This window comes from Macrobrachium nipponense, chromosome 20, assembly GCF_015104395.2.
Source record: "Macrobrachium nipponense isolate FS-2020 chromosome 20, ASM1510439v2, whole genome shotgun sequence".
Classification (NCBI taxonomy): domain Eukaryota; kingdom Metazoa; phylum Arthropoda; class Malacostraca; order Decapoda; family Palaemonidae; genus Macrobrachium; species Macrobrachium nipponense.
Window position 1 is genome coordinate 10,826,111 of NC_061089.1, and position 11,020 is coordinate 10,837,130.

The following is an 11,020-nucleotide window of genomic DNA, read 5'->3' on the forward strand; positions in this document are numbered from 1 at the left end:
AAACCTAAGAGTCGAGGTCCAAGAAGGGACTATTCTAATGCATACTGCAAAGTTTGCAACAACAAGGAACACACTAAGAACTGGTCAGGTTGTCCCAAACAAGTTCCAGCCACCCTCCTAGTTGTCCTCACCATCTCCACTTAAGACGCACCCTGCAAGCAACCTGCTGAAGGGGAGATCACAGTTGCTCCACTTGAAGGCGACGTCCCACTACAATTAGTCTGAGCCTTTGAGGATAATGGTGCGGACGTTTCCCTGATTTCAAGGCACCAGGTGCCTGCCGGTGCCCAGGCTCGGGAGGATGAACGTATGACTGTCAGGTGGATTGATGGGGTCACAAGGAACCTACCTACGGTTAAACTGAGGGTGACCACACCCCTTGTCAGGCGACAGTACTGGTTAGCGGTTGTGAGTGATGTAGCCCATGAAGGTTATGACCTTCTGCTAGGCCAAGACCTTATCCCTGCCAAGTGCAGAGCAGCTTCAACCTCTAAGGATGAAGAATCTTCGCGTCCTTCAAAGGACACCCGTAGTGCTGGAAAAGCTTTACCAGTGCCATAAATTCGAACGACTGAAGTCCCTTGTATTCCAGGGGAAGCCATCTCTGTTTCCAATGCCCGAGAGGTGGGTGCTACAGATTTCAACCGGGAAAGTACTGCTCCCTCAGAGCAACACCAGTTGCATCACTCAGTTAGTAGTGACTGGACAAGTGGTCATGGGATAGAACAGTTAACCAACAATATTGCACAGCTTACTGAACAGTGGTCTAGGCTATACTCTCTTGTGGAAGACCAAGGCAAAGCCATAATAAGTTTAATGCGACAAATGGAAGCTGTTATCAGTGAGAGACATGCCAAGCCCCTCACTTCTGTCTCGGATCCAGTGCCTATTAATTGTAGTAGTACACGTATTGCACCATCGGCACTCCCTCATCAGCACATCGAGCATCCCATACAAACTGTACTTCAGTCGGGTGGTAACTACCCTTTGCCAGTGCCAGCAGAGAAGTCACCAGTCATTCCAGGCATCACCTCCACAGGTGGAAATAGTGGGAGAACATTGCCTTTCATGCCAGTTGACACCTCCCAGCGACCTCTAGGTTTTCTTCCCCAGAGTTCTCTTATGACACCTACTTCTCTAGCATCCCAGACCTTTCTGCCTCCTAATGTGGGATATTTTAGTATGCATTTCCCTCCAGAACAGCCTGTGGATTCTGCAGATCACCTAGCCCAGGGTCTAAAGGAGGACTTCTCTCCAATCGTGGCAGTGATGGTACGGCATGAAGAAGGGCCAGGCTCTTCCACAGAGCCTGAAGAAGGAACTATCGCTCTAGTCCCAGAACCAAATACGACTGGCCCTGATGTGCCAGTCATTGAACATTCCTTCGAAGCAACATAAACTATGGTACCTCTCTCAGATAGATCTTTGCCCACTGCCCTGTTGAAAACCGGTGCAATTGCAACTAGTATAGGCATAACGTCAGGTAAGCATCCTATTGTCACTCCTACTGTTTCCCAGGATATCCTTAATTCTGCGGTACCCTCTTTGGAAGAGCTTGCTAAGGGTCCAGTTGGACCAAGGACAGAGGTTAAGCATTCCATCTCCCTAAGAAATCATCATCCAAACACAGTAGTAGCTGGGCCAGAGCTCCCTGTGCGAAGTGACTGGATGGCTGAGCACGTTCAAGGCTTAGACCCCCAGGATCATAACAGGAGGGTCGGGCGCCGCAAGCATGGGCACTAACAGAGCATATGTGCTCCCCCCACCCCTCGGCATTAGTGCCTGATGCACAATGCCATGTATAAATAGAACTTAGACTGTAGGTTGTATGAATGTTGTATTGAGCCCTGGTGGCTTCCCCAGCTTCACAAACTGAGGAGACACCTTGGCCCTATTTTGTTTGCTCATATATTTACCTCTGTCATTTTGGATGTTGTATTGAGCCTTGGTGGTTTCCCCAGCTTCACAAACTGAGGAGCCATCTTGGCCCCATTTTTCTTTATTTTTTTTTCCTCTTGTTTTAATATTTTTTATGACATTTGCTTTGTTTTGCTTTAGTTAGCGTCATGCCATTATTTGTTCCTTTGTTTTATATTCCATATGAACTCAATGAAAATTGGTTTCATGCATGTCGCTGCACTAGGTCACTGTTGAGTTAAACTAGTAATACATGCCATTTTGTCAAGTTACTGCCTTATAGCCCACCTGCTTACTTTAATTGGCGCTTAAGGTTAACCTCACAGCAATTTATTTAAGAGATTTTGACCCTAGATGCAGCTCAGCAATTAGTTCATTTTTGTGGTAGGGCTCACTAGATGTGGGGACACTGAGTCAAAAGGCTCCAGACCTTGCTTGCAGAGTTCTTGACCCGTTTAAGGACAAAATCTCTGCTAAAATGGGGGGCTGTCAACCGTGACGGCCTTTCCGCCAATTTATCCTCTAATACGAGAGAAACAGCCTGGGGATTTGAACGAATGCAAGCTTGGTTGCCCCTACCCAGAGCATCGCCACACACCCACCTATCCTAGAGCAGTCTCCTCCCCGAGGTCTCTTACTTTCAGACGCCACTGCAAGACGACAGCTCCAAGTTGGCACCCCCAAATGGGGAATCGTGATGCAAGTCTAGGCCTAAAACAAAAGGGACAAAAGGTTGCTGACCAGTAGAAAACCCTCCAGGGAAGTAAACCCCCCACTTTCAAAGGAGAGGGAGGAAACCAAGGCGTGGGTGGCTGGTCTTCACCGATCGATAGTCTTAGGAGGTGGACGTGCTGTCCTCTGTCTGCCCCTTCCGAGAGCCAACTGTCTCTCCCTTAAAAGGTAGGTGTCTGTTGTATGAGAACCTCGTACCCTAACCTATCCTTCCTCCTTCCCCAGGATAACATCCCATCCTTCCCTCCTATCCATACAGAAAGAAATCCTATCCACCGAAACTTTGCTCCTCTCCCTCTCCTACCCTCTGGTGTGCCCTCGTGTCAGGCCTGGCTTAAGACCGTTCCCCTTGCCTGAGAGTAGTCTCTCTTCCCAATATCTAAGTGCTAACCGATTGTAAATATAGCTGTTGCCATGTGTAATTCCTATAAGACTTATTGCTACGTCCATTAGTAGAAATAATCTGTATAAGTCAAATAGTGCAGTTTAAGTGAATGGTTAAGTTGATTAGCGTATCTGTGCATATTAACTAGTGTTTAACTGTCGTAAATTTCCCTTTCAGGGGACGAGTACTTTTGCTGAACTTCCACGTAATCTGGTTACGAACTGAACAGTAGAAACATTCCACTCCAGAGAAGCCCCTTACAGCTCCAAGCTTCAGCAGTTAACCATGGTTAACCTAATATTCATATATTTAATATCCTATCCGTTGTGCTCTCTTTTGTCCTGATAATTGTACAAAGTAATTGTTAAATACATTTATTGCCGGTATTTAGTGTCTGTATGCCGGCTGGCAACCTCCAATTTCCCTTCTTTTTATCTATATAAATTATGATACACGTGTGCTAATAACTAATGAAGGCCTGAGCAATCGTAAATCGTAAGAATATATATATATATATATATATATATATATATATATATATATATATATATATATATATATATATATATATATATATATATATATATATATATATATATTATATATATATATATATATATATATACGCATATATATATATATATAATATGTATATAGATAAATAGTTAGATAGATAGATAGATAGATATTTATAACTTTTATTACTTAGTATGAGAGAGAGGGAGAGAGAGAGAGAGAGAGAGAGCCAGGGAATGAAGAAGAGACATAATTGCATTTTCAGCTGAATGAATTTGCAAGAATTCAATTTCATAAAAATGCAAATACAAATTGACTCTAATTAGTCCCTACTGGCATACCTACTGTCTGCCGATAATCATTATTGCGAATAAAGAGTTTCTAGGAAAGTATATGCTCGTTATGTCCATAACGGTGTTTTAAATTTCGTTGATTTATAAGCATTTGCTTATTGCTTGTTTTCTTAGCCAATGAGATTTGGCTCCGTTTTACTACATCTACTAAAAAGGTGAAAGGAAAGATAATTCTGATATTTTTTAGAAATTATATTAATTTGTTATATTAAATCATGGTAAAAAGTTATCTTAAAAAGCCCCCCCAAAAAATATTGGAGTATTTTTCATAATAATGTTTAATGATAATTTTTCTGTAATAAGTGGCTCCTCCACTAATTCTGTCACTATTATTATCATTATTATATATGCAAAGGAGCCCCACACAATCAAAAGACAAATTCTCAGGACAACGCCAACTGCTCAACTTTTTTTTTATTTGCTATAGATTCGATCTCTTCATAAAAAAAAAATGGGCGTAACCTAATGAAAAAGGGTATTGCAAAACCAATAATCTAGAAATCCGACTACTTTTCACAAATCAACTCAGACAAACTTTATAACGAATGTAAACCGATAAAAAAAAAGGAGACACATAAAGTCCTCAGTTTGCTTTGCCTTTTTAGCTATTGATATTGTTATTTGTCTGTCCTTCCGCACTTTTCTGTCCGCCCTCAGATGTTGAAAAATATGGAGGCTAGAGTATTGCGAATTGGTATATTTGTCATCCACTCTTCAATCATTAAACACACCAAAATGTAGGCCTCTAGGCTTACTAGTTTTTATTTCATTTTAGGTTTAATTTAGTCATGATTGTGCATCTCCGATCACTATAGGTGCCAACAACACAGTCCACCACCATAGGGCCGCGGTTGAAACGTTCATGTGCCGCGTCTGAGATTTTCTTGGGCCGTGGCTGATTTTTACTTCCATTACTTGATTTTATTTGGTTTTACTTGTCCTAGTATTTTTCAAGCAAATAAGTTTTCAAACAGAAGTAACATTTGCTAATCCCACTTCATTAGGGAGTATTTTTCCTTGAATGTGGTCATGGGGAAATGTCTATGTAGGATGAAAAGTAGCTTTTGAAGAGACAGTTCATAGGGTCTTGTACTATACAGTACCCAGTCTTTGATTTAGGTTGATCTTCAGACGAGGAAACATAAAATACTCACTACGTATAATTTTCTCCAGCACTGTACAATTTTTGGAAAAGCTTTTATAATTAGTAACTAACTGATCATCAAGAAAACCTAAAAAAAACAGCTTTAATGCTACAGATATATCATATATTGTTATTATTTTTTCAGTATATAAAACCTATTCACATACAACAAGCACACAGGGGACTCGACATGAAATTCTAATGAATGTTCAACGTTCCAGCTTCAGACCCAACATCAGACCCAACACTACAGCAGTAACGGATCATGATACGTGTTTGATCCGGCCTCAGTGTAATTGTACATTATACACATCTCTCTCTCTCTCTCTCTCTCTCTCTCTCTCTCTCTCTCTCTCTCTCTCTCCTTCAATCTGGGTAAGGGTTTCTCTGAAATGGCAAAACTGATGTTGCGATATCTGATCAAAGTAAAAACGTATGATATATATATATATATATATATATATATATATATATATATATATATATATATTATATATTCATAATTGCTTTTAATTTTTCAATATCATTAGTTCTTGCAATTCTCTCGAGGCGTTTTATTTTTATCGTATTATGTTACGGGAATAATCTTTATACTCTCCCATAGATGTCCATCACAGTTATCTCCAAATTTACCTGTCGTTGAATGAAGATTGTAAACATGAAAATATGGTGAAAATAGAATAGATACGAGAATATCACCATGTATATAGTTGTCCGGCATACGTAAATATGCATACAAAGGCAATGAAAATTGATCCTAAAATTGGTTTATCACTTTGCAAATCAACTTAAAACTCCCGATACGTATGAGTGATGGCACTTTAATGATTATTGTAAAATTCCATCAAAGCCGTCAAACCGAATTACGACGTGAAATGTTGGGAATTACAATGACGTAATATGATATTTCACATTATGCAAAACTTAGATTTACACGTTTCTCTATTTGCGTGTACTTTAGGGGAACAGAGCGGAGTGTACAATTTAAGCGGAATATTACCAGAAAATAGTATCTTTTTATAAAGTAACGTATTCAATGTCCAGTTTATTAAGACAGAGAAGAAATAAACAAACATGCAGTAATATAAATACTATCAAAAAATACCCAAGTATACACATTAGCAAATGCACGAACTTACATACACGCATACGACCTTATAAACACGCGCACTAAACACACACACACGCACACACACATACACACACACACACACACACACACACACATATATATATATATATATATATATATATATATATATATATATATATATATATATATATATATATATATATCTTTTCAAGATTCTAATAAACACAAACATTCATGAATTAACTATCTCATTGGCACACCGTAACATCAACATAAAGCAATTTTCATTATCAGGAATACACAATAACATACTGTATTTTACCTGTGATCTTTTAACCCGTTAATATATAAAACAATAAAGTAGCTATATGTTCCCTTGCTCATAATTACATTCGCGTTTGACCTTTACACATTTGAAAACTGTAATAATTTTTTTTTGTTAAGCCATTTTCGAAATATTCAAAACCCGAATGCCATACCTTTATATATTAGCTGTGACAGGCAAATGACGCCTTGTATGCATCTGACATTTTTTTGCGAATGTACAGCGATTCATTTTGTATCGTCCAGATTCTCAGACTCAATATGACGTTGCCAAGTAGTGTTAAACTTTTTTTTTTTTATTTCTAATGTGACACATGTCGAAAAGTTTGCTAATTCACAGCTAGTACTATTTTACTTATGGTTGTATGAATATGATCCCTTCTATGCATTGGTATAATTCGTAATCCGTGTGATTTGAGCTTGTTATTATTCTTTTCACACGGCTTAGTTCAAAGTACGGTGTGATAAGGTGCCGTCAGTGACTGCGCAGTTAACATGCTCCTCAGACTGGTCAACGCAACTATCCCTGCGGCATTATAACAGTAGACCTTATAAGCTCAACAGTCATTATAACAACGTTTTCAAAACAGGAATATGAATTACAACAAGTTTTCTTTGAATGACGAAGTTTTAGGCCGTGATCAAGCTGCCTGGATGTTGCAAAATGATTTATAGGCCTGGAAAAATAACCGAAGCCTTCTGAGATGCAATCTCTTTTAATAATGAATTTATTTGTAGAGATTACCTTTTCATTAAGGAATAAAAGATGATGAAAATTTTTATTTTATGGAGAAGATGGCTATTAATCGAAATATCATAAGTATTACTATCAAGGCATATGGAACACTTGATTTTCAACTGGGTTAAAATATTATTTTCTTAAAGGACCTTCTGCACGCTTTTGGTGTGTAATTTAATCTCTCATAAAATAACTTGAAGTGCAAGAATGTGTAGATAACCCCATTTGCTTTCTGGCCAGAAATTGTTAATAGAGGGATGTGAATGCTAGGTGTAAAGTAAAGAAATCTTACACACCTCGGCCTAAGAACAAGATTTTGGCATTGACAAAAGAATATTGCACAGGTGATTGTTTACTAGTATGACATAATTTTTTAAGTATTTAAGAAATACAACAAATAATTTTGCATGAAAATCCAAATATTCCTCTAACAAATATAAAATAAATGTTTTCAAGATCATTTCATTGTCGCTAATCATTGTAGACCTATGTTACACCAGGTGGCTGTTGATGCACCGAAGCTCTAACGGTTGCTTCACACACTCCCCTCACACGTTGATATAAGTGGGCGCATTCTACTTTTGCATATCATATTTTAATTTTTTTCAGCATTGAGGTGTAAAAGCAATCAAATAGGACTTTTTCAAATGTTATGCTTGCTATGTAAGCAATATTAGTGTTGCGGCAATTTTTGTAGTTTTTTATTTAACATTTGAACTGTTTGATGACGACTTCGTTTTGGTCAAATGTATCAGCGACATGAGAACGAAAGTTTTCAAAATGTTTCGTAATTGGTTTTCTGAAAATTGACTACATGTGACATTTTCTTACAGATGAAATATATGACAGATTTCACTCTTATGAAACATATTATGGCCTTATTGTATGCAATAATCATGTTTTCACATTGAAATAACAGATAAATATGAAGGATGTTAGGTTGCCAGTTAGTGAATTTTAATCCTATGCAGTCATGCAGCATGAGTTCTGAGCATAGCTATACTAAGAAACAACATTCAGTTCTTTCATGTCCTGTTCCAGATATGACCTTTTCCCATAGAATAAACTATTTACAGTTGGCAACACATCACCTTTTGAGTACCGTTCTATATTACAAGTTTTCATACCTCACACAAAGTATATATATATATATATATATATATATATATATATATATATATATATATATATATAGCTGAAACGATAAACAAAGCCTTGTTTTCACAATGTAAACTTGTATGGTATGGTAGAATAATGGAATAAATCACTAAAAACAGTAATACACTTCTGTAATATTTTATTTATCACATAAAACACTTGGATGTAACAAAATTTATTATGAACAGAAAATAAAACTTTTCTGTCACAAAATACTCATTTAAAATAAAACTAGTAAAAAAAAATAAGGATCGTTCTAATATTTAGAACGAAGCCTTGTTTTCACAATGCAAACTTGCATGACATCGTGAGTTGCATTTAGCTTTAAGCTTAAAACATTTACATCGATTTGTTTGACAACGTTTTGAACCAGCACAGTTGCATTTGACGAAACCTTGACCACCTGACTTCGACTCTTGCTGCACAGCAGTTCGAAGCGAAACAATCCTATCGGTTGTCACATGGTCTTTTGAATACAGTTCATACGTACATAAATCAAACTGATTCCTGGTATATTTCCCACTCAGTATACCACTCTTCACTGCAATCGTGTAATTGTCATTTTCGTCAATATCCATAATTATTCCCATGATATTCCTTGGATCCCCACGACCCCTATCCACCATTGGTATCGGAATCGTTACATTGTTCCCGACGTTTCCACGGTCCATATTACGACGACTTCGTTTAACCATACGTTCAGCTTGTGAAAGCTGTGCTTCGCACGCACATTTTCGCTGAGAGGTAATATTCTTTTGACGAACGGAGAGTGGTGATGTTGGTTCGACAGCAGGTGGTTCAGCAGTAACTGGTTCGACAGCAGATGGTTTGGCAGTAACTTATTCGACAGCAGGTGGTTCAACAGCTGCAGAGAGAGAGAGAGAGAGAGGAGAGAGAGAGAGAGAGAGAGAGAGAAACATTACACTCACTACAATCCACATAATAACATAAAAATACAGTGTATTGGGGGAAATTTGTTATCCGTTCGACCATAAGGATACCCTACTGACTAACCTCTAATCACAGTCGTGCAAAATACTCCCAGTGCAGTGACTTGTTCGACAGCAGGTGGTTCAGCAGTAACTTGTTCGACAGCAGGTGGTTCGACAGCAGGTGGTTCATCTGAAGTTGTTTCTTCCGTAATTACTGCCAGCAAATCGTCCTCACTTTGGAGACGGTGAATTACATAATGTGGAAGAGCTGAAGTTGTCAGTCCTACTTTTGCATCGGATCCAAACAATGCAGCAAATGGTGACCTTCTAATGCCAGAATGGTAGCTAGAGTTTTTTTGAAACTGCACAAATTTTAAACCAACTGTCCAGTCTGTTGTATTATTATCACTCAACCAGGCTACCAACATATCTTTAATATCACAGTTTGCTCGTTCAACTGACCCCTGGCTCTGAGGATGTCTAGGTTTTCCATGAGTCATTACGAGATCAGGCCAAAGCAGTTTAAGTTCTGTAATAACACAAGCAGTAAACTCCGATCCGTTGTCACTTTGTAGAATTTCCGGTGCACCAAGTAAAAGAAAAATATCCAACAGGCAACTTCTGCAGCACGTTTTGATGTGAGAGGTCTCAATACACAGAACTTTGTAAGATGATCTTGGTAGACCATTATCCACTTATAGTTGCCTTGCTTCATCGCCTGCATGTCTACAAGGTCAACTTGTGATCTGGAGCCAAAGTTCTTTGTCAGAATAGGTCGAACAACAGTCCCTTTGGTTGTTGGTCGCTTACGTGTACGCTGACAGTCGATGCACAGTGATTTGTAAATAGATATTGCATCATGGGTAATGTTGGCATACTTTTTAGATAATTCCTTTACCATCTTATAGCGCCCTCTGTGGCCAGTTGCAATATGAGCACGCTTAATAATGTCGAATGTATCCTCCAATGTAGCAAAATAGATAGGATCTTCATTGGCAGTCCGTCTTCTAATCAACTTGAGAACATCACCACACTTGAGGATCTCATACTTCTTCAGAAGGTAGTACTCATGAGGCGTCTTTTTGCCTGACTTGTCAATTGCTGTCAGCTCTGAAATAATTTCATTATACTCTTCTTTTGGAAGCAAGACAGATTTCTTTCCTTCACTTCTTTGGAATAATTCTTCCCGAAAATGTGCTTCTAAATCACACTCAGTTGGATTTGCCATGGTGTTGACAGTAGGAAGGATGGCGTATGACTGGTGAGTTAAACTTTGCCTGACCTTGTAGTGTTGAAGGGGGGATATAGCACCGGGGTTGGAAGGTGGTAATTAGATGGACTCCTACCATGGTTCGCTAGTTCAGTGGTTTACATTGTGTTTACATTCAAGTTTACATTGTGAAAACAAGGCTTTGTTTATCGTTTCAGCTATTTATTTCATACCAAACACGATTCAGGGAATATGTATATTCACTAAAAATTTCAGGGAATATACATATCCTCTGAGTGAATCAGACATTATGCACATTCCCTGAAAATATCAGTGAATATATATATTCCTTGATTATAAAGATTCACTGTAACATATATATATATTATATCCCTGGTTCCTTGCAAGTGGAGCGGTTCTGAATTGCGATTATTTAAAGGCAAAATTACTTAAAGGAACCATAATTATGGCTTAGGGCCTACTCCAGACTGAAGGAATTTAGGTAAACTCGGAGGTT

The 11,020-nt window shown here is 38.2% G+C and overlaps 2 protein-coding genes across 2 annotated transcripts; both read right to left on the reverse strand.

Annotated features, from left to right (window-relative positions):
- Positions 1 to 2,557: 2,557 nt before the first annotated feature.
- LOC135219694 (uncharacterized) lies at positions 2,558 to 9,793 on the reverse strand. Its single transcript, XM_064256672.1, has 3 exons — positions 9,376 to 9,793; positions 8,705 to 9,169; positions 2,558 to 2,628 (listed from the first exon to the last, which is right to left on the reverse strand). Exons 1-3 carry the CDS (start codon positions 9,791 to 9,793, stop codon positions 2,558 to 2,560), a joined length of 954 nt encoding a protein of 317 aa, XP_064112742.1.
- On the reverse strand, positions 9,793 to 10,521 carry LOC135219702 (KRAB-A domain-containing protein 2-like). The gene has a single exon (XM_064256686.1). It carries the CDS (start codon positions 10,519 to 10,521, stop codon positions 9,793 to 9,795), a length of 729 nt encoding a protein of 242 aa, XP_064112756.1.
- Positions 10,522 to 11,020: the final 499 nt, after the last annotated feature.

Coding starts and splice junctions, on each gene's coding strand:
- LOC135219694 (XM_064256672.1), bottom strand. CDS start 9,793: ATGACTCATGGAAAACCTAGACATCCTCAGAGCCAGGGGTCAGTTGAA. Junction 9,170..9,375: donor TTGCACGACTGTGATTAGAG/GTTAGTCAGTAG, acceptor CTGTCGAACCAG/TTACTGCTGAACCACCTGCT. Junction 2,629..8,704: donor ACGTTGTCAAACAAATCGAT/GTAAATGTTTTA, acceptor CTTTTGTTTTAG/GCCTAGACTTGCATCACGAT.
- LOC135219702 (XM_064256686.1), bottom strand. CDS start 10,521: ATGGCAAATCCAACTGAGTGTGATTTAGAAGCACATTTTCGGGAAGAA.